This window comes from Porites lutea, chromosome 6, assembly GCF_958299795.1.
Source record: "Porites lutea chromosome 6, jaPorLute2.1, whole genome shotgun sequence".
NCBI lineage: Eukaryota > Metazoa > Cnidaria > Anthozoa > Scleractinia > Poritidae > Porites > Porites lutea.
This window is the reverse complement of record NC_133206.1, coordinates 8,280,937-8,304,645: the sequence shown is the minus strand read 5'-3', so window position 1 is coordinate 8,304,645 and position 23,709 is coordinate 8,280,937. Positions and strand designations below refer to the sequence as shown.

The 23,709-nt window shown below is 39.0% G+C and overlaps 1 protein-coding gene across 2 annotated transcripts; it reads left to right on the top strand.

Moving 5' to 3' along the window:
* Window positions 1-15: 15 nt before the first annotated feature.
* Window positions 16-18,308, top strand: LOC140940372 (uncharacterized). Of its 2 annotated transcripts, none has more exons than XM_073389326.1 (19): window positions 16-102; window positions 915-1,058; window positions 1,699-1,749; window positions 2,283-2,327; window positions 2,961-3,100; window positions 3,632-3,785; window positions 4,478-4,699; window positions 5,521-5,799; window positions 7,063-7,245; window positions 9,097-9,140; window positions 9,891-9,995; window positions 12,111-12,244; window positions 14,189-14,397; window positions 14,765-14,845; window positions 15,120-15,230; window positions 15,904-16,202; window positions 16,655-16,726; window positions 17,340-17,518; window positions 17,956-18,308. In XM_073389326.1, the coding sequence occupies exons 2-19, from the start codon at window positions 947-949 to the stop codon at window positions 18,059-18,061; spliced, it is 2,526 nt and encodes an 841-aa protein (XP_073245427.1). In that variant the 5' UTR covers window positions 16-102; window positions 915-946; the 3' UTR covers window positions 18,062-18,308. The 2 variants fall into 2 exon arrangements, with proteins under 2 accessions (XP_073245427.1, XP_073245426.1); XM_073389325.1 differs by having other exon boundaries at window positions 3,632-3,791.
* Window positions 18,309-23,709: the final 5,401 nt, after the last annotated feature.

The following is a 23,709-nucleotide window of genomic DNA, read 5'->3' as shown; positions in this document are numbered from 1 at the left end:
CCGTCTTTTCGTTTCATTTCAAAGTCCGCCATGTTGTGGAGCAGGTATGCATATCATGACAAGGTGATATTTGGCTTCTTATAGATTATTACCAAGTGAAAGGTAAGTTGGCCCAACATGACTTCTCTATATCGACTTCAATCTGATGCTGTGTAGTGTGGTACAAGTAGATTTATAGGGGACCATCGGCATCTGTGTTTAAATTTCGATCGAACCGGAAACTTCCACGTTGTTGATTATGTGAATCATTCAGATTCTGATGCGATGGATGGATGATCTCGAACAAACAGCATATCACAGCTTCTTGTTACAATATTTAAGACGAAAAATTAACAAAACGAAATAGAAATATACTTGCGTCAGCAATTTTTAACCTGTTTACAAATGCATGTTTACGTGCCAGTCAATCCGGGCAAACTCCCGGGCATTTGACTTTTAAGAAAAATTGAGGTCAAATTCCCTGGTATGTTGGCAGTTTAGATGGTCAAATGCCCAACTGGCTAGTTGTTCGAAAAGCATTTTAAATCCCTCACCCACCAGCAGGGTTGTCAGAAAGTTTTGAAGTAGATGGCTGAGTTGTCAAAGTTAGTCGCCAGTCTAGGGTGTGTGGGCAGTTTTGGAATTGACTGGTACATTACAACATTTCAGGTAAGTATAAAAACTAACCTACATATCTTCAAATTCTGGTCTTGTGTTGTCCAAAAATCACCAAACATAAGATGCTTCTTTTTCTTTGAAAGGATTGCTTGATGCAGTCTTTTTAGGGTTTGTTGTGTGAGACAATTGAACTTAGCCTTGACCCAAAAATGTGGAACTCATATTGAAAAAGTGCCTTTCAGTATCAATAATGCTTTTTGTACATGTATGCTAAAGGGCACGCAAAATTACTGTTATATGTTTACGAATGTATGCAGATTAAAATGGAGGTTTAAAAAGTTACACTTCAATGCCAAGAATCATGGGTCGACGAGCTAAGGATAAACAGCTTGTGGCTCAAGCTTCTCGCAGAAGAACCGTTCTTCAGATAGACAGGGTTTCCAGACGAGAAGCCGGGGAAGGTATGTGACATGCTGTGCATCTGCTGTATTTGTATGTTCATGTATGTCATGTTAATGGTTTTTCTTCACAGGCTAGGTAAAAGGGCAGAAAAACAGGTATAGTTGACAGTTTTGTTCCTTGTCAGCCATGGTTAAGATGACTGACTGGCATCAAAACTGTCAACTATAATAATGAACTGTTTTGGCTAATTTATTTACAACGCAGTGTTCTTACCAGGATTTGCTACACTTGCACTCATAAGCTATCATGAGGGAGAAAAGTGGGTCACAATTTTTAGATGCAGTTTTAAACTCAACTGATTGGGTGTTTTCTTAAGATGCCATAACCAATTATTAAGGAAATGTACGTTTGTTACCTATGTTTTGTAATAGGTTTTTTTCCTTCTTTGCACCCTTGTGACCCCTTGGGCTAATGTAGTGCAGCAGTTTCCCAAAAAGTGCAGCAATGCTGCAATTAATGCCACTGTCTGGTCAGAACACTGAAAACTCAAACTAAAATTATTTGATACAATTAAAGCCAAATGAGTTTCTTGAAGAGTTGCAGTTGAATCCATTTCCACATACTGTAGTTACAATGTACATTTTTCTTAAGCTATGTGCCTTGATCAAAGTGGTTACTTAAACAACAATTATTTTCCAGGTCCTGCTCCTAGTGGAATAAGAAGAGCAATCAATCCTAATAGCATCACAGGTACAGAGATGGAATGTAGTTGTACCCTCTTTCATTGTACTGATGAGTAGTCCCCATTTATTTTTAACTTCTTCAGGGATGTAGCTTAAATTTACAACAGACGGAAAATGGCATTTGATGGGTGGGTAATATGAGAGGAAAACAGTTGCCTTTTTAAAGACTGCAATTTTTATCAACTGGAAAAAATATGTTGAGAGCCTGGTATTTTCCCCTGCTCCCAGCTATTATCTACATGCCTGTTCTTGCTAGTCAAAACCGGGCCATTTAGTAGTTTTTTCTGGTTGCCTGGATTGTTGGATACAACTTTATGATATTATTCCAAGCAACCACACTTAACTCATAACCATTTCATTGACGACTGAAAGTTGATTAATGTGCTGATATAAAGTTATTATAATAATATCCAAATAAAAATAGTCCCACTGAAGACTAGAGTATTTTCAAACAATATCTTCAACATAATTTATTATTATAACAAAGCACAGTCATGTATTGTTCCATAGTATTTTATATTGGATGTTGTTTATCTTTAGGTATTGGTTTACTTGGTTCATATGGTGATCACAGTGATGATGAAGGTAAAAAAGCATAATAAAGATAAATTCCAGTAAAATAATTTTCAGAAAACAGCTGACATTTCATGATGCCACGACTAGCTTCCCCTCAAAATGACATTTAGGGAATGTCTGCAGAAATTCCATACTGATGACACATGCATGACTACCCAGATCTGGGTAGTGCTTCTAATTGGTTGAAGCAAATTCCCACATGTCACAACTAGTACGAAGTACAAAAAATATTCACGCAAGGAAGAATTAAATGAAAAAAAATTCATGCATGCCAATTAATCCCAAAAAATATTCATGCTATGGCCTAAAAAAAAATTCATACAAGGACTTTGATAACGAAAAAAAATTCCTGCGGCTTGAAAATTCCCCTCCCCCACATAACTTTTCTAATAGACTGTCCCTTAAGTTCCCTATTAATAAACTCAAGGTTGTACTGTTGGAAAAAAATTTAGGGAGACCAATCACTCTGAATGGAAATAGTATATTGGTACAGGTAAGAGTATTGACTAGCTAGAAACCTTTAATATAATTATTTTTATTTAATAATAGTTATGAACAGTTGTTGCTGGAAGAGATGGGAAAAACATGAAAACTCCCTGCAAAAATTGGTGGAAAAAGTTTCCCTTCTCTTTGTACTTGCAGAAGATGAAGAGCACTCTGGAGTTACAGAAGGTCAGAATGGTGCTAGAAATGCGGAGGAAGAACCAGCAGCCGTCGTCAGTGCTTCATCATCAGCAGGAGCACATTCAGAAATTGATGCCAAACTAGCTGACTTCTTTAATGTAAGTAACTGATATCTGAAGACGTTTTGTAAATCAAATCAAAATTACTGTAAAAGCACCTTATAAGGTGAAAACTTTGTTCTAAATTGGGGGTGCACTATAATCAATGATAGTTTCAACTTTTATGACCTTTTTGCACTCAGCAATCATCAGCTATCATCAAGTAACATTAACTATCATCAACTAACATGCACCTTGAACATGTTTAAATTTTTCATGATTGTCGATAATAGTTTTCCCTTTTTTGGCACCCTGAGTAGGATGCTGTGAATTTTGTTGCTCTGTGCATGATGGAGAAATTAATGTTGCAAGTGAAGAATTTTGACAGATTAAGTAAGTTATTTCATAACCACAGTGCACATTCTCTTGGGACATGGCTCCTTTAAGCTCCGTCATGTCTTCTGTCAGCTCTGAGGTCTCGTCTGACCTTGGGCCTCACTATTATGGCTTGTTTTCTCAAAGCTACAGGTTTTGAATTTACTGGGTTACACGCATTTATCACAGTTGCTGCAATGAATTTCTTTGCCACAGGAAATCGCATCAATGGATGCAGACACTACAAGTGCAGGAACTGATGTCACTGTCAACAGACAATCAGAAGAGGCAGTGAGCTCCACTACAGAAGGTGATCATCCAGCTTCAGAGGCATATGAAGAAGGTGGCTCAGGTTATGCTGGGAATGAAGGTACAGGTAGAATATGGAAACTTTTCTTGATATTTCTTGAGAATTTAAAAGTGTTCGCCAAAAAGCGATGATGAAGATTCTTGTTTTTGACACCAGCTACCACTTAAGTAATAAATTCATGGCTGATATGCTAAAAATTAAGGATATTTGTCTGCCAGACTACTTGTCTGCCAGACTACTTGTGCAGCAGCATGTAATAAATATCGCCCAATGCTAGTAAAGGCAAGAACCAAGTAAAAATATATTTATAGAAATCTATGTATACCCGTCAAAAAATGGCATGCCAACATAGGTCCAAACTTGTTATTTTGTACCTTAAATATAGAAAGCTCAAGAGGCATATTTGTTTATCACAAAGCTGTGATTTTGCCGTTTAGAAGAAATGTTTTGTTTTTTTTTTCTTGGTGTCAACTTTCCTGACAAAGTGTAATGTGAAAAGACAACCAGAACAGACTGGAAGAAAATAACCTTACCTATGTGTCCTTAGACATGCTCTTTGATATCAAAAAGTCAGTTCCACCATTGGACGTAACAATCAGCCTTATTCAAAAATGAATTTAGTGTAGAAGGAATGTGAACTACCGGTACCTTGGCTGCTGTGTTGTGTTGTTGCTGTCCTTGTTATTTAAATTTAGGATCGATTTCTGTGCTGCATAAACCTTACATGGCCCATTTGTTGTCATTTTTCTCAGGTGACATGTACCCATGGCAGGCCTGCCTTGACGAAAATACAAACTGCTATTATTACTGGAATGTGGAAACAAATGAGGTGCAGTGGCACCCCCCAGAGCAGTTATCTGTTGCTGCTGATACACAGAGTGTGGATGACAGCACAGCAGTTGGCATTCCCAGTTATGATGGTGATCAAGAAGAACAGTGTTACCAAGAAGAAGAAGATAATGATATACCTAAAGGTGATTACAGACATGATAAATTCATTTACACTCTCACACCAAAAGGTTGGCTGTTTGCCTAGCCTAGTACTTATTGTCCAGCAAAAGAAAACAGAAGGGGCACCAAAACAGAAAGGACCATGAAGGAGAGAAGGTTGAACTTCAAAAGCTGTTACTTAGCATCATTAACGAATGCTAGTGTTGTGCTTGACTTGTAAACAATATGTTAGGTGGTTTTGCTCCTTTTTGGCCAGATAGTGTCAGAAAATAGCTAGGCTACATGTAGCTTCAGATAGAATCTCTTGTCAAAATTCTTATAGGTGGGTGGACTTGTCTAATTAATTACTTCAAAGCTCCCTTAATGGACACTTAAAAGCTTGAAAGCAGACAGGTTTACCTGCATGTATGGCCTTGATGTTCCTGTACAAAACCAGTTTATTATGTGTTCTGGGCAAGGAGGCAACGTGTTGAGTGGTCAGTTGACTGGACTTGCATTCTGGAAGCCCCTTGTTCAAGGAATGCCCTCACTCACTACCTGGTGCTGTGTCTTGCAAACCTGAAGTTCAAATCCTCGGCAATGCCTGTAAATAGCCAGTTGGTTGCTCTCCTGCCAGTTGTGATTCTTGACCTTTTAAAGTTTCATTTGGACTATTTGTTTGAATTTTGTGCTCAGCCCCATTATAACCAACATAGCTATAAATAGTACCAAGGGTAAGCTCAGTATTACCATGAAAGATGTTTACTAAACTTTTTATTTTGCATTGGGTTGCTAAAGGAGGGCATTGTGTGTGTGAACTGAAGTTTCACTGAAAAAACGCTCTTTGATCTACATTTTTTCTCAGAAGTAGATAATGAGGAAAAGCTTGAGGAAGAACTTCCCCAGGATGATAACAAAGAAGCTGACTCAAACAGCAACAACAGTGATAATGACCTAGATGGCTTTGAGATTGTGGATTCGTGGAAGGATCAAAATGTAGATGATGAGTCTTCAGATAAAGCAGAGATTGTTGTCCGAAAATTGGACAAGTCTGCTGATGACGAGGAGGTCCCAGCCAAAAAACAGAAACTTGAAGAAGTGGAGGAAGATTCTGATGATGACTTTGCTGCTCAGCTTCTGGAAGGTCAGTTGTCAAGGAAACAGTGCTGTAATTGACAGTTCGGGGCCCTGATTATCCTTCCTCCTGTATGTTTTGTTTTCCTTTTTCAAACCAGATGATGGTACTCCAGAGAACTGTTTCTTTCAAATGTTGTCCTATGGCATGTGCATTTACATACATAAAAATAATGTATGCATAATTATTTTATGAAAAGACAAAAGGTAAATTCCCTGGACAACATCACATGGTCTGAATTAGGAAAAGTCATACAAGCTTAAATGGTCTATACAGAGTACATCTTTACCCCCAGTTTCCATTCATTTGATAATGTTTACCATAGACAATGACTACACTGTAGCCTCTCTTTTTTGTAGCCTTTGAGTACAAAGAAAAAGAAATAGTCCAAGAGAAAAAAACTGATTTGTCAAAAGCATGTTTGTTTTGTGAACCTTTAAATATCTTGATGGTCAAGAGACTAAAAATGGGGTCTTTCAAAGTTTTTGTTGGCTCACAGATCCTTGTGGTTTTGCTTTGAGCTTTTATTGGTGGTTATGGTAAATTCTAGTGGTTTTTGTTCTCTCTTAGGTTAAGAGCTAGCAGCTGACAATATTTAGGCCCTTCTTTACAAGTTTTGCTGGCTAGTTTTTAATATTTATGTGAAAATAATGTGGCTAAGAATCTGATGTTTGCCCCCTTTTAAAGCAGCTACTATGTAAATGCCTACACCTACATAAAAACTTAAAGAAACCCCCTTGCTGTGCCACCTTTGGGAGTTCACATCTCTTGTGATTTCTGGGGAAAATATTTTGAGGCTTTGTAGTTAGGTATAAAGGGTGTCTTATGCAATCCAGAGGTGCAATTTTGCCCTTATTGATCTCAAATCGCAACCAATTGCATAATTTGCAAGAGATGTCGTCATAAATGGGCCAAGCATTATCTAGACAAAATAACAAACTTTGGAAACATCATGCAGAGTTTCTGATATTTTTAACGTTGATGTGAGTAAAATAACAGTATTCCAAAAGGAACTCTGTGTAGAAATTGCATAATTTGTTGCATAATGGACCGTTTTTCCCGGCATAATGTATGTTTTTTTGTGCACCTTATAAGAAGGCCTGGCTATAGCTGCTTTTGGTATCTGGGGCAACTTACTTCTAGTCTAGTCTTTTTGTTTATTGTGTTGTTATGGCATAGTTTATAGTAGAACATAAGAAAATATATATTATAGGGCATTACTTTGATAATGGATATTTGACGTTTGTTTTTGAACTGATTTGTTATGATCAGACACCTACGAGAAAGGAAAACAAGATACTTTTGATGCGCAAAGCATGGATGTATCTGATGAAGAGGAAAAGGAAAAGGAGAAAGACAAGGATTCAGAAGAAGGCAAACCCCTTCTGCCACCTGAAGTGTTTAAACACTTGAAAACTTCAGCTGAGAGTGAGAAAAAAGAAAAGTCACCAATAGGTTTGTAGATTTGTAATACACCCTGGAAGTGATGTTTTCAGCACAGCCTGAGTTTATTTATTATGGCAATAGAGAGGAGAGGCCATTTAGTTGCATTGCCATGGTAGTAAAATTTCCGGATGACAACAAACTAAAAACGTCACTTAAAAAAAGTGAATTTGCACTGTTTCAAACTTCATCAATCTTATACAGTTTCATTTAATTTGTCATATGTCGGCAAAATTTTCTGGGGTTGAATCCGAAAGGAATGCATCTTTATTTAGAAAAAGGAAAAGAGAATTTGTGGGTTGGGTTCACCTACTTCATAAAACGGGAGTGTGAAATTTGGAAGTTTCATATCGCAGCTGTGCAATGACAGCTAAGAAATGTAGTAATATTATTTTATTTTAGACCCGGTTCAGACGCCGAACTTTTCATGAGCCGAACCCAATACGTTGAATTAGGTACATGAAAAGTTTGGCCTTTGAATCATTTGGAATGTCTATTTCAATTTGCAATGGCTCAGCCATTCTTTCTGCCTAACCTGCTGGGAATTTCAACATTAGTATAACTTTAGAACAGTTTTGATTCAAACACTGAACTTTTCAGGTGCTGAACCTAATGTGTAAATCATTATAACGTATTTACAAGCAGTTTGACCAAAATGAGCGTTTTTCGCCTTTTGTATTTCAGTCAGCTGCAATTAAGATCGGCGGCTGAATCAATTCAGCTGGTCTAAATAGTTTGGGTTGGCCTTAATTCGAATTAGGTTCAGCTCATGACGGTTTGAGCCACACATTCTCGTGCTTCCATGACATGACATTTGTTAAGACACATAACAGTTTGTTTGTTAAAAAACGTGATAAAAGAACGCAGGGCTGTCGGTCCAGACTGAGACTTATAAACTGCAGATTCCTTTTTCAGTCTGCCAACTTTTGTGTATTGAAATTCAATCCTCTTCTTGCCCATATTTTCCAAATCTTGGATAAAGTAAGTTACGTTATTCAAGTTCATAAAATGTCTTCACAACCATGACATAAATGTGAAATGGCCCTAAAAATATTTGCATGAATGCATGCTGCACGCTTGATTGGCTTTCTGCTAAAACGGTTGTTCAGTCATGTCAGAAGAGGAAAATGTTAAAAAATAAAATAAAATAAAAACACTATTTTGTCCTTGAACAGTTTCTGTGTGTCTTCTTCCTAAGGCCTTGAAGGAAGAAATTGTTTGCTAAGACCGGAGAGCTAAAGCTAAAAATTTTTTTTTGTATTTGATTTTGATCACTGGCAAATCTTTGATACGTCAAGAGTATTTCACAATGCCAAACACCAGTATAAAGGACTCTGAAGTTTCACGTTGCTTGTGTAAGGATTCTAAATGGGATACAATTTGCTCAGTTTCCTAGCCCTAATCATTAAACTTAAGAGTAATTTGCTGTTTGGTGTTCAGGAAAATTTCTCTTCCTCAATCCTCTACACAGGGGAGGAGAGACAGGGAAATGTTTGATTTCTATTGTCTTTTTGCTGCACAGGAAAGGCTGCTCATTTCTCGATTGGGCTTTGCCCTCACGGGTAGCCCAATAATAATAATAATAATAATAATAATAATAATAATAATAATAATAATAATAATAATAATAATAATAATAATAATAATAATAATAATAATGATGATGATGATGATGATAATAATAGTAATAAAATACTTCCACTAGGTTTGAAGACTCAGTAGTACACCCAGGAAATCGTGATCTCAGAGCAGCCTAACTTACTTTGAATTAAAGGGGCCAGGTTGTTTCCTTGGACCCTGCCCATCTCTCCCAATACTTCTGTAATTTTCCTTGATTTCAAATCTCTTGGTTGTTGTCTACAGAGGAGACGAAACCGAAGTATGATGCAAAGGAGGATGACTACAGGGTAAGATACATGTAGCAACATCACAGTGCATTTTAAAAGCCTTAAGCCTAACTGTTCATCTCCTAATGGGCTAGTCATGTATTACCTGTGAGAGATTGCTGGCTATTTTGAGAAAGCTTAAAAATAAGGAGATTTTCAAACCAACCCCCAATTCATCGTAGCTTTTTAGATATGACCCCCCTTAAATTTTAAATAACTTTATAGTGAAACAGACCCCCCACCCAATTGCTGTGGAAAAGACAAAAATTATAGCTACGAATCATGCCAAAGTTCCTCACAAACTTTATCTCAACAGTCGTGTTTATATGATTGGTGTTTACTATTTACAGTTGTTACATTTAATTTCAATTTACGCTTGTTACTGGTTTGTTAAACCAACCAAAACTTTGAAAATGACCCAGCAGGAAAATGGCTGGTCCCATGTAATAAACGACCAGCCCCTAATGCTAGGAGCAGACTTGAAATTTGATTCTGTAAATAGAAATGAAACCAACTGAACCATGTGAAAGTTCTCCTAAAGAAGCTTTTATTTGATTGGTCGTGGTCTGGGAAATTTGTATCGGTATTATTTGGAGAAAATTCCTTGCCAAAGTTATCTTTCATAGTAAGTAGCTTGCAAACTAAAAACAACCTACTAAACTGCTGTGACACAGTCCTTTTAAGACTATGAGGACTCTGCATAGAGCAGTGGGAACGTTGTATGCTGATCTTTTATGGTTCAAAATGCTAAATTATTTATTTCATTCACAGCGGCAAATCTTGGACCTGACTTCAGTCCTGACCAACAAGTTGGATTTTCTAGAAGTCTCACGAAAGGGTGTATCAAACTTGAAGATACTTCTCATTGAAATGGAGGTAAATTTGTAGAATAAGTAGTTTTGTGAGAAAGGCACCACAAGAGAAGTTTGGAATGATTCTTCCCTTCTCAGTACTCAACAAAATGATAGTTTTTACACTTCACATATACCGGTATATTTCAAACAATCTCTAAATGCTAGTGAACTGATTGTTAAAAGGTCAGGATGCCAAATAATTGTGAAAATTCATTTTGTGTCATACATAAAAAGAAAGTAATATTTGAATGCAACAATGAAGGGGTTTAATTCAATACACCATAGTTACACCTAAGGTAAGCTTGATCTCCTGGGTCCAGTCTTTGATCCTCCCTGAAGAGAGACGGGGGAATGAGTGCGGGCTCATTTTCCCGATCAGTGACTGGTAATCGAGCCTACACCTAAGATATAAAATAGTCCAGATTCAAATCAATTTGTTGTGGCCACTGAATAGAAGCACTGAAGCACTCATTTATACAGGGTTAGCCTCTACCTAAGGTAACTATATTCACAAATTCCAGTCAGAAGAAGACCTATGTACAACTTTGTCTATTGTCTTAAGCTGAAATTCAGGCATCTTCTTGCCAGTATTTGTGAATATTTTACTTTTGGTAGAGGCTAACCCTGTATAAATGAGTCTTCAGTGCTTTTATTCAGTAGCCATGAAGACTCTGAAACTGGACTATTGTCCCTGGATGTAGAAGACAGAACTTCATTACATGACATGTCTCTGTTGTATTTCATCTTTATCCTTGGTTCCAATTTATTTTCCTTGGTGTATTAATCTAAGGATGCTTCCTAAAGTCACAACCAGGCTTGGCATTTTGAAAATGAAACAGGCATTTAGTGTTTTTGCTGGTAACCTGGATCATTCCGATGAACAGTGGAATTCTCTGTATGATTGGACTGATCTTGCTTACTAATGGCCTAATTGCAAACCAAGGAGGGCTGGCTACAAGTCTGTGTATTATGGGATAAACAATATGAGACCCACATAGTTAGAAAGAGCACATTGAGTTTTGCAAAATCTCAAGTTTTTTGTTAACCCTTTAAGCCCCAGTATCCACATACAAATTCTCCAAACTGATCTCCATACATTTTCTTTAAGAATGAGTTGAGAGAATTTGATAAAAGATTAAGGCATTTTTAGTTGGGTGATCATTTTATTAATTCTCATAACTTATCTGTTGACAATGTATGGATATTGTTAGGAGAAAAATGATCTTGGTCACTACTGGAACTTAAAGGGTTAATTGGGCCAATATTGAGAAAGAGATGTATGGATTGCCGGGCACGCTGTCCAGACATGTATGCATTTCTTAGCGAATTTTGGGGTTTTTGATTGGCTGTATCTCATTCAATATGGCCCCGATCAACACCAAACTCAAGGAATTGGTAATTCTTGGTTTCCTCTTTCAGCTCTTTCTGATTCTGTAGGTTTCTTGTTGTTAACCCCATAATAATCAGACTCGTACCCAGCAGCCCTTGGTTTGAAATTAGGCAATGGCATGTGCCCTAAGGGACATTCATTAGCATACCTAAAACCAAAGCACCTTAACCCTTTTAACCCTAAGATCAAATTTTGAATCCTCATTTGTTTCCCCTATTCATTTCCTACAGAAGTAGTGGGGAGAAGTTGATAAAATATCAAACAACTTCATTTTGTGTGATCATGTCTGTAATTCTCATGAACGCTCTGTTTTACAAAGCATTGCTATTACAAGGAGAAATTTGATGCTGATCACTCCTGGGGCTTATTCAAAAACTTAAGATTCTAGTCAACAGTTATGTGTTTTCCTTTCATTTTGATGTTTTGGGCTTTGCTCTCTTATAGTCCGTTCAAAAACTCATCCATAATTCATAAAGAAAAGTAAAAGAAATTAATGTTTAATGAGTGTCCTTATATCTGATAAAGACACGGCTAAACTTAACATCCAATTTTTTATACCAATATAACCCCAAAGCTAAATATTAGTGCAAGAATGAGTTGATCTATAAAAGAGATTTTGAAGCCCTTCAAGAAACTCACTGTCATGCATTATCAGGTTTAAAAACTCTCAGCTTCTCGTCGAGTTTTTAAACCTGATAATACACCCCTTTCCCGTTTTTTAAACAGTATGTAATTTATCGTTTGCAGACAAGAATCAGTGACTGGCGAGAAGGAGCACTGGACAGCCGCCACTTGGTCGACAAGCTCTATGATGCTGACAAACAACTTAAGGAATATGAAGAGTCTGCTGCCCCCCCTGGCTGGACGTGCCATTGGGACAGGTACTGTATCAGTCTTGTGTTTTGCCAGGGGGGTAATCTTGCCTGTTTGGAGCAACAGGCATGGATCCATCATAATGAACTGTTGTCAGAGAGAAGAGACTTGTTTTTCGACTTAACGACCTCCTAATGGATCCTCTGCAAATGTTTCCCTTTACCATCATCTTTAAGAAGTTCAGCGTTACTGTGAAATACCTAACAAATCAGAAACTACTACATCTACATCTACATAAAATTTAAAGTCCTACAAAGGGGGGTACCCATCACTGCAAGACATTGTAGTCACTGTAGTCAACTTCATGGATGTGAGTGTAATATTCATGTTCATGCACTGTCCTACTGTCACCTTGTGCAAAATGATCTCAGACGTGTCTATTTGTTCTTGTGGCCTGTTAAATAGCGTATCATTCCTGTTACTTATGTTTGGCTCACTTTCATTGTAATGTGATGTTGTGATGCCTTTATGTGTTCTGTGTGTTCGTGTCATTAGTAATTATGTTTGTTCTTTGTTGTAAGGTATAAAGTAAAACCAGACTCTATTAAAGTCTCACTCCCTAAAGAGGTCCAAGTCAAAATTTGACAAAGTTTCCAAATTTTATTTGTTAAATTCTGAAAAACAAATAGCGCCCTGTGAAAGTATTGACAGAGAGGTACCATTTGAATGGTCACAACGTAGGATTTCGTCCACAGACCAAATAGTTAGAATACAAAGTGGTTTCGATAACGAGTTTATTCATTTGATGTGTAAATAGGTCCACGTACCGATACTTGGCTTAAAAAACAAAGAATATTCACCCCAAATGTTTTTCTTGTTCACGCGCAATCTATACGTGAATTGAAGTGAACAAAATTTTTGTATCGAAACGACCCGTTCCCGTTAGAATACTTTATCACTGACCTTCAGAGTAAAAATGTTTAAGCGGTTTTGGCTGACTCTCTGTTGACGGTGATTCCAGATTCTGACAAGTGGCTGCCATTTGGAAGGTGGCTGCTTAATAGGAGGCCACCGTATTTGACTGTTAACAACAAAACGTTTTCAGTTTTGATTGACGTATAAACCAGTTACTTTGTGAAAAGTAGGAGAGAGAAAGTATAAACGGACAAAATTGTACCTTTCATCGGTGAATCTGAATCTCTGTTAAAATGATGAAGACATAAATTATTGGTAATTTTGTTTTTGCTTAAATACTTCTGGATCAGTGCTGAGTCAATTTGTGATTGTTTGTCTGTTTGTTGATACATCTCTTCATGTGTGTGTCTGTTGCCTGTCCGCCTTTTCATGGGTCTGTTTGTTTGTTGGTCTCTGTCTGACTGTCTGTCTGTCTGTCTGTCTGGGTGTCTGTCTGTCTGTCTGTCCCTCTTTCTGTGTGTCCGTCCGTCCGTCTGTGCGCCTGCCTGTCTGTGTGTTTGTTTGTCTGTGGTGTGATCTATCTTGTGGCCTCGAAATCCCGTGGCACGTCTGGATACTGGACTTAAACCGTGTGGCTGTCAGCGCAAGACCCACAGCACAAGTCAAGAAACAAAGTCGGACAATATCAGGTCAGTGGGAATCTGTATGTATACACCTTGTGCTCCTTCTAATGTAGGTAAATATAAGAGATTTTTATTGTACTGTTTATTGTGTTGGTAATAGATTCTTGATTCAGTGTAGAATGCAAGGATCATTATTGCCAAAGATCTTAGCTCGAGCACTTGTATTGATAACCGAAGTCATCTTTTTTTGACACCTCTCCAACTTGGGTAACTTATCAAGGCAGGCGAATCTTAAGCAATGGGAGAGTTGATTCTCTCAACAGAAAATTTACTTTGGTAAGTGACACATTAGAATGAAAGATGACATTCAGCTCGATACCAGTGCTCGTCATATGATTATTTTATTAATAGAAGATGTCCTTTCAGGAGATCAACTCTCATTCTTCGGTTTTTTCATTTGTTTGCTTTCAACAGAATACACAAGCATTACTACTACACAAACAAGGTAACTGGTGACTCGCAATGGGAATATCCCGCGGATGAGTTTGGTGGCGATATGGATGTAGACGCACCCTCAGAAGTGACAACTGGGGAGATTTCAGTAACCCCCCTGGCACCACCAGCAGCAACACCAATAACAGTAACAAACAAACAGGAGAGTGCCCCAGTCTGGAGCTATCCAGGTTAGATTGTGTACCTCATATTACGACACCATTAAAAGAGCCGTGTCACGGAATTTATCGAAATTCAAACAGGGAGACACATCTTGTTTCAGCAGTTGAGTTTCATTAACATCATACATTTTTGCGCGTGATTCTTGTGTACTGCGAGGGAATTTCGTGTCAACCAATTAGAAGCAGTACCCAGATCTGTGAAGTGACGCGTTACAGTATGACATTTTTGCGCTGGTTCCTGTGGTGGCGTCAAATGTTTCCTCAGGCTACTGGAGGTTGCATGGTTTTTCAGATGCTTTAACGTTAACAGATTGAAACAAGGCTAGTTTTATCATAATGAAGTTCTTTTTAAAGTTTCTGTTTTTCCCCTTGTCAGCATACGTGCCGATGGTTCAAGCACCAGTGATGCCGGTTGTCATGGCGACAGCCCCTGTAGTCTCTTCATCAGTGAAAACAGGTATGTGAGAACACCTTTAACACCAACTCGTGAAATATCAGAAAACCTAAGAAAGACATTTCTTGAGCCACTTGGGGAAATCATTTGATTGTTTTAATGCATTTGTCTCTAAAAGGTAATATTACAGTTGCTTAATTTACTGCAAGTACTGAATGTAGCTATGCCTGAAAATGTATGACTCATCCAGAGACCAGAGAAATCTGAAGTTGAGTTTTAGAGGATAGCTAAAATACTTGGGTAGACTTGTTTTGCTCAGTTTGTTTACTTGTTTTAGAAACGTTTGTGAATCCACCAGTTCCTGGAACGGATGGAGGCTCCGAGGCAATTCCATTTACTGCTTCGTCGTATTCACAAGCAGATGACGAATCCCCACCACCTCCTCCAGGTACTTTTATTATTAAAACTTTGATGGGTCAATAAAAGATCAAAGAGCTGTTTTATTATCGCCAATTGTTGTCACAGGCAAATGTTGACAAGATATTAACATGTGAACATGACCAGTGTGTATGAGTGTGCGTGTGTTAAATAAGAGGTGCACTTCATTCCTCTTGAAGTATTAAAGCTCTAACTATTTTCTATTTGAACGTTTTCTGATCTGAAAGGAAAAATAGTTTTTACTCTTTTAAAGAATTGAAGGGCTGCTGTAATAAATTCCAACTTCCCTCCTCTTCTCACAGGTTGCGATTTTACGCGCTCTCGATTTTTTTTTTTCGCTGGCTCTTCTGTTTCTAATGAATTTAAGGGACTACTTGCCTTTGAGCAGGCTCTCCTGCAGGGGAGCGAGCGGAGCTCGAGTAGTCGCGGAATTTTGCGGAGCTTAAGAAAACACTTTTTTACGCGCGTTTTTGACCACTTGCGCAAAGCACAGCGTTTGAGCAAAAGCGTTTTGACCTTCGATCGTTGTCGCCCGCACTCCGTAGCCTTTGGTTATTACTAGGTTTTTTAAAAATCAATTAAAATGACGAGTGGCAGAGTCCTTTTCTATTTTTCTCTACGTTTACAACCACGGCTCACCTGTACATAACACTAACATTACATTACGATTCAATTAACCACAGGAACCGACGATCTTCCTCCTCTTCCACCAGTCGAATCCTCTGCGCCACCACCCCCACCCCCCGAACCATCAGAGGCCCCACCCCCACCTCCCCGGGACGATTTACTACCAAATGTAACAGCCACAACGGTATCATCGCCATTTGTTAGTGGACAACCAACAGTTACGACCTTACGAACCAAACCTGCGCTGCAGGCTCGATCTCTTGTGGATTACTCTGATTTGGAGACTGCTAGTGCAAGTCCCCCTTCTTCCTTTGCGACTGAAGCAGTGTCTCAGAGTACTGGAACTCCAGCACAGGTAATGTTTTGTGAGATTCCAAAATTGCCTTAATTTTACTTGCTCTCGCATCGATACCATAGACCCTTACCGGCTTACGTAAGGGTTTCTGAAAAGCATGATCCGAGAAATTGATCCATCCGATAGTGAATTGGACTAGCTAAGAAGACAAACAGAGTCGCAAGACTGATACAAACTTTGCCCCCCCCCCCCCCCCCTCAATAGTCCATATAATCTTTGTATGAGTCCCCTCTTTTGATGGGACATCTCCAATTAGGGAACAGGTGTCCTGATTCTGAGGGTGTCCTCTGAATGGTGGCTCCACCGTAGTTCTAAGTCGAGACAAATAGCGTGAACATATTTGCATTGCTAACGTACAGAGCAGAGAGGATGGTGTGAAAAGTTTTAGCCAATTAAAGAGGAAGTAATAGCCAATTTCGCTTATGGTAACCATTATAAATTGTTGAATTCAGGAAACTCTGGACTCTGGACCGCCACTTCCCGTAGAAGTACCGACAAAAAGTAAAGTTAAAAAGAAGAAAAAGGTAAGCGGGTTGTGATGGTGTGCTGTCACGCTTTGTTGTCATGCTATGTTGTCACGCTGAGCTCTGCCTTTGCCGTCTTCTCTAGTATTCGTTTTGGCAAGCAGCACAAAAAATCACTGAGAGATTTACGCATCCCTTTCTACCGCATAATGCAATTGCTAACTCGTCTGGCGCGTCGTGAAGTAAACACGAACCATGGCATTCGTGAGGAGTTATGGTTATGGTTATGGTTTACAAAGCTTTGAACACGTTCTTTTTGTGGAATTATCACTGCCTTTGTACGCTTCCTTGACGCGTTTTCGAGGTACCCGAATGCACGTTCATTTTGTATTTACATTTCAATCACAATGAAATGCGAAAGGCTCCAAGGATGACAAGTAGTGTTGTTAAGTGAACCAAAAAGAAATCAAAATATGAAGATAATCTTCTCGTTGACGGACGTGTAAACGATATTTCTCTCGTTGGGAAGTGCAAATGAAAAACGTGAATATTGATCAAGTGATGCTTTGTGCCGTTAGCAGCAAACAAGCCGGTGCTTCAAAATCTCTCCCATAACTGTTGTTTAATTATCGTCAACTTTTTGTCCATGTTTGATTCTTTTTTTCCCCCACAGTCTTCCAAGGTTGGGACTTCCCTGCTTTCATCCAAGGCGCGAAAAGTTTCCTCGCTGGTCCAAAAGTGGCAGAGTATAAAGCAGCAAGAAGAACCATTCCTTGGGAGCAGTGAAGAAGAGGAGGAGGAAAACAATCCAGATAAGCAAATTGAAGAATGGAAAAAGGAACATCTGGCAAGGTATCGACAGCGGGTATCGCGTATCGGTATCGATATCGGGAGCAGATGGCATTTAGGTCCAGTGATACAGCATTGCTGTAATAACATAAGGAAAACCTGATAAGGTATCGACAGCGGATATCGGGTATCGGGTATCGGGTATCGCGTATCGGTATCGATATCAGGAGCAGATGGCATTTAGGTCCAGTGATATAGCATTGCTGTAATAACATGACTTCCAACGCGCTGTGCTCCTTAGACAAAGCAGATTAGTCCCTATAGACACTTTCGATTTCCCGATATTATTTAAAAGCTTGCCCGTAGACTATCAGCAAGTCGCCTTCGCTGCCGCGGCCGCTCTTTTTGCTGTTCTCGTTGTCGTCGCTGTCTCCGTTGCTTAACTTCCCTTTACTAAACACGAGCAAAACTCTAATGATGCATTTTTCATTTTCTTTCAGTGGACAAGCAGCTTATAATCCCAATTTTCAAGAAATCAAGGGAGACTGGCGAGAAAGAATCCGACAACGTCGTAGTGGGACTGGTGCTAACCAAAAAGAGTCGTAGACGGGTGCACAAACGAATGAACCGTTTCACCCGTCGTTCTGCCGCACGCGGTCGCGTAATAAATCGCACTAGAGTCTGTAACTTATCGACGCGCGAAAGAATTAGGAACTTTCCAGATTATTTTGTTATGTCGGCAGATGAGGTGTGAGTATAAGATGGACGCGCTGATCTCATTCTACAAGACATAGTTTATGAGGAGTGTATAATGGCGATATCCTTGTATAGAGTAAACCACAGCTTTCGAAAACCTGTTCCAACTCGTTACTTAACTTCAGAGGCCGATCATTGAACGGAGTGACTGGATGATTTTAGGAACAAAAATTCCTAACAAACCTGGTATGAAAACCTTGTATAGAGTTGGTACTCTTACATTCACACCCAAAAATTAACAGTCAATTTCGTTGACATTACTAGAGGTAGAAAAAGTTATTTGTCCAGTGTAAATCCCCCTTCCCATAAAAAGTTGATTGCTCAGCACCTTAAATTTTATTAGAGGCGGCAGCATGACCGAGTGGTCAGCGCGTTGGACTCGCAATCCGGCGGTCCCGGGTTCGGGTTACTCAATTTTCCCTGTACGTTTTACAACTTTTAAAGTTTTCAATGGACATGAAATTCAGGGATATGTATAGTACATTGATCATTTGATGCCCTAACAATTTCGAAAGAAAATCAGTTTACGAATTTTGCGTAATAGCTGTTTTCGTGGAAGAAGCCTCACAAATTTTTAAAGAGCTAAGCAAATTTTATTTTACCCTGTGACGATCAACATATACTGTCATGTTTTTTGAAATCGCTTTCAGCGGTTTGTAGAACGTTTAAGGGACATAAAAGAATGATTGTTTAAAACATCCCAAAACATTAACAACTGACAACATTGACAATTTATACAGGATAATGCCTAAGCTCCGAGGTCTTCTTAAAAATAATGACCGAGCGCCTAGCGCGAGGTTATAATTTTTTAGAAGGCCATGGAGCGAGGTCATTATCCGAAAAATGGGATTTAATGCACCTATCCATTGTTTTAGAACCAGTAGGTCATTATGAGTAAGTATAAAGTTCAAAATGACAGGAATGCTATTAAGCATTGTGCACGATCAAGTTGAAAAACGCTTACAAAAACATGAAACAAAAAACTCTGACAGGCTTCATGACCATTGCACTATATTAGCTATCATCCTCAAGCTGCCAATAGGCAATTTTCGAGTTTCACTAGGCCTCTGTATCAAAACGAGGTTAAGTGCTCAGCCTTTGATATGGAAAGGATTTTTCACAAGAAAGGTTTTGCACGTGGCCTCATTTTGAAAGAAAGGGTTTTTGGAACTCGGAAGTAACCTATTGCCTGTGAGAATGTGAAAGCAAAACCAGGGATCTTGAATATGTTACCAAGCACAAGTGTTTTCATTGCAGCTGAAAAAAGGGCGATTCGAAGTACTTTCCAGGTGGTCGTCTCAGAACTGGCAAGAGTTATTAGTAGATGCTATAAATAGTGTTGTAAAGTAGAAAAATAGAAGACAATTGAATTACAAAATGCATGCAGTAAAGTTCTCCTTATAGCGCTAACTGTGTTTGCCGCTGGTAGCTGATTTTTCAGTTTCTTTCAATAAAGCTTTGGGTAGGAACAGCCTTTCAGATAAGAGAAGGTAGCTTCTGTTTTACCCTTTTTCTTCGTCAACTTACACGAATGTGTTAGTACAGAATTTTAAGATTAATTTTGACCAGCAAGTTTCACTAATAAGATAAAGTGTAACCAGTTGCACGACTTGTAAGAGTCGTACCTCTTGAAAAGGGCCGAACGTTTCATGCATATTTCTTCTATAGTCAAACAATAAAAACCCAATGTAAACAACTGGGAAACCTCACCACCTAACAATAGCACATGACCTTATCTTAACGAGATTCCACCTCTTGCTATTCATGAGAAAAAGAATGAAGTCATTGACGTCAATGTATTCCTGTGCAAGTTAAAGAGATCCCTGCGCAACAAGGGGTCTAAAACATCTCGCTATACTACTTACATTCACACGGAACAGGACGAATTTTCTACTAAATAAAAATTCGTTCGTTTCAGTGTTCCTTTTACACGGAGCCGTCCTCAACATAAGAAAATGTGGACGCATACTCTTGAATGGCGAACGTTAAGTGAACCTTTTAGCCGGTAAGGTCGAAACTTCGACACCCTAACCGTCTAAATCTTTGTACGGCAAAGGCGTGGTTGCGTGAACAAGTGGTAAGTTAGCTGTGAGGCGCCTTTTTGAATTGGCTTAAGTGGCACGCTGTGCATTATGTGCATTAGCAGATGGCAAAAGCACTGACAAATTTAAAATTCAACCTGGTTCATCAGTTCCGTAACCGAGGGCCCGTTTACATGAAGGTGGGGGACGCCAGGTAGGTGAGGTAACATGTGCCGGGTTACCCCACCTAGCATGTAAACGTGATCACATTAAAATGAGAGATTATGTGGACAGGCGGGTTACCCACCTAAGCAGGTTACCTCACCTATCTGGGGCACCCCACCTCCATGTAAACAGGCTATGATCATGAGTTGTTAGATCACTGAAGGAAGGACACGGAAGGAAACTGGGGAGAGGCGGGCCAACTTTTCGCGTGCCTTTTTCTTTCGCGTCTTCCCCCACTATCTGAGAGCCTAGTCTTGAACAGGGTAAGTCATGATCAGGGGGTAACGTTTACCAGTAATTTTGTTACCCCTTTAAAGTCAGTTTGTTTGGTTTGTTTGTTCCGCTTAAAAGCTCAATTACGTACAGTATTTGCACACTCACAGACAAACTGCATCTCAGTGCCTTTTCTGCTTCCATCTTTCGTCAAAATTACTCTCCTACGTTCATCAGCCCTTTTATTTTGTGCACATTATGAGTTAAGCTCTTTTAAAATGTCTTGAAAATTGTCTTTTGGTTGCAATAAAGCTGCCTTAAAAATGGTAAAAACGCCAAAAAACCATGAAAAGGCAAAAAAATAAATAAATAAATAGATAAACTTCATTTAAGTGATGGTTTTTTAGGAATTCCAATAACAGAAGAATTATGAAATCAATTCTGCTCGTCAAAAAGCTTTTGGGGCTAGTTGAAATGATGTCTGGGGTAGTCAATGCTAGCTGCAGCTTGCCCGAATGGCAAGCTGTAATAATGATTTTCTTTGCACCCTGTCTGCTAGATATTTAAATTTTTTTCACACGGCTTTTACATAAACCAGCGCTTTTGCTGATAAAACTAACGTGGCTAAATGAGATACATCTCTCTATAAATATCTCTCTCGAAATATCTCTCTATCTATCTGGCCCAAAACATTTTCCAGTTGTAAAGAGATTTCCATTATTAATCAGGATTGTCCAGGCAGATCAGTCTATTCTTAAATGGTATGCTTGGTAGTGGTGAAAAAAAAAAACCTGAGTAAACATCGTTTTACTTTCAAAATGTCTGGTTCGACCGGCCATTACTGACTCCTGGTAAGAGCCCTAAGACTCCCTTTTTTATCTTCAACCCAAGTTACAGGAGCCCTCGAATCAAAGGGCGTTTTTCGGGTAATTAGAGGTAAAAGAATGATCTTGTGGCGTACGGCTCATTTTCTCACAAACTGTCAAAAAGTCAAGACTTTCGGGCGATCCCGCACCTATTTGAAAGATTGTTTTGGAGTAGCTGGGAAAACAATAGGAATTGTCACATGACAATGCCCCTATCCCTGAAAGGCGAGACTTTCACGGCTCCTTGACCCCGTGCAGAAAAGCTAAATAATGACAAAACTCAGACAAGAGTTGCAAATTAGTCATTCGCGCGCTACGCTATTGATTATTATTTTGAGCTGATTTTAGCAGCACGGATAAATTATCATTAGACTAGTGGCTTCAAAGAGCAGCTTCTGTGGTCTACAGGTAAGTACGCTCTTCAAGTATAAACTTCTTTTTCTCTTTTATCACTCTACAGTGAAATGCGAAGAACTAATGTTTACCCACCGACACACCTGGCTTAGCTACAACACACTAGGGCTATTTATACGAGGAAAAATAAGACGCATCTTACATCAGACGCGTCTTAAATAAGACGCGAACTTTCCGTATAAACGGCACATTTCGTCTAAAATAAGACGCGGCTTAGCTAAGACGCGTCTTATTAGATAAGACATGCTCGTATAAATGGTACAGTTCGCGTCTTATTTAAGACGCGTCTTATTTTTCCTCGTATAAATGGCCCTACTATGGTAACATGGCCGGTATGAGAAACATCTAGGTGATAACACCTCTTGTGCAACAGTAGCACGATGCAGCACACTGAAAAAATATAGAATTACCAACAAAATTCGGTTTACAACTGCAACCTGGGTGAAGACATTAAAAGGCTGCATTACTTTAAAGGAACCGTGTCACAGCTACGGCTGGAAAGAACGCCTGAAAGTCGGTACAGTTGCCAAAAGTGAAAGTGATTTGTCGCATCACTGCTGCAACCGTGTCACAAAATTTACCAAAATTCAAAGAGTGCCTCCAAACTACTGAGTGTAACATGAAAAGGAAATGCTCAAAACTTGTGAAGAGAAGGTATAAATAACAGCAAATACCAAAAGTTAGGTACGTATGGATAAACTTGAAGATTAAAACAGCTTGCAATTGTAATTATGAAAACGTTTAAGCCTATAAAGCGTTTTTCAAAGTTAATTTTTGTTGTTTCTAACGTTTGCTATAATGTTTGGGAACATTATTTGGTTGACATGAAGTTGTGGGATTTTGTCATTCACAAGCAATTTTCAAAGTTCCATAGCTAATAAGGATTCGTAATTTGCATTAGAAACAAAATCCGTTACAAGGTTTTTTGCAACTTTTGTCTGGAGACTGGAGTGGTACCAGCAAGGGTAAATCCTTTAACACTGCTGGAAAGAAGGCCTGAAAATCAGTAAAGCTGCCAAGAGTGAAAGTGATTTGTTGAGAACTAACCAAGAAACAAAGTCACAGATATATTCGAGAACATGCCGTGACTGGCACGAAATTTTTGCGGTTTTTTCAGTGACCCGCAAATAAAAATTATCGCAAACATTTTTCTCTCAAAAATTTACTCCAGAGTAAATATTCTCTAAGGCCTGTTTCAAACGTCGTGCTACTGCCGTGCTAACCTTGCTCGACTGTAGCTCGACTGCAGCACGACATTAGCACGACTTGGCTTCAACGTCTAATTTAATTCTCACAGTAACAGTCGAATTGAACAGCTGTTGCCGAAAACAAAACACACAAAAAAAGAAACGGTTTAGCAAACTTTTAAATATATTCTAATGTAATTATAATTCATGAATTGAGTTCGGCACAGCGTTAGCACGACGTTTGAAACCAAGTCCAGCTACTGTCGTGTAGCACAGCAAGGCTTGCCGTCTGTTGCCGTGCTACACGGCAAGTAGCACGACTTGGTTTCAAACGTCGCGCTACTGCCGTGCTAAAGTCGAATTTAATTCGATCAATTGTGTTCGGCGCGGCAGTAGCACGACGTTTGAAACGGGTCTAACTTGAATTCGCTACCCAAAATTGAGTACTGCTGAAATCGTGTGTGTTCAATCACAACTTGTCAAAAACAACGAAATACTGGTTTATCAGTCCGGAATATCCCTAAATTTAAGGACAGGGTCAACTGGTCACGCGACACTTTTCAACCAATGAG

Coding starts and splice junctions, on each gene's coding strand:
- LOC140940372 (XM_073389325.1), top strand. CDS start 947: ATGCCAAGAATCATGGGTCGACGAGCTAAGGATAAACAGCTTGTGGCT. Junction 3,101..3,631: donor AACTAGCTGACTTCTTTAAT/GTAAGTAACTGA, acceptor TCTTTGCCACAG/GAAATCGCATCAATGGATGC. Junction 4,700..5,520: donor AGATAATGATATACCTAAAG/GTGATTACAGAC, acceptor ATTTTTTCTCAG/AAGTAGATAATGAGGAAAAG.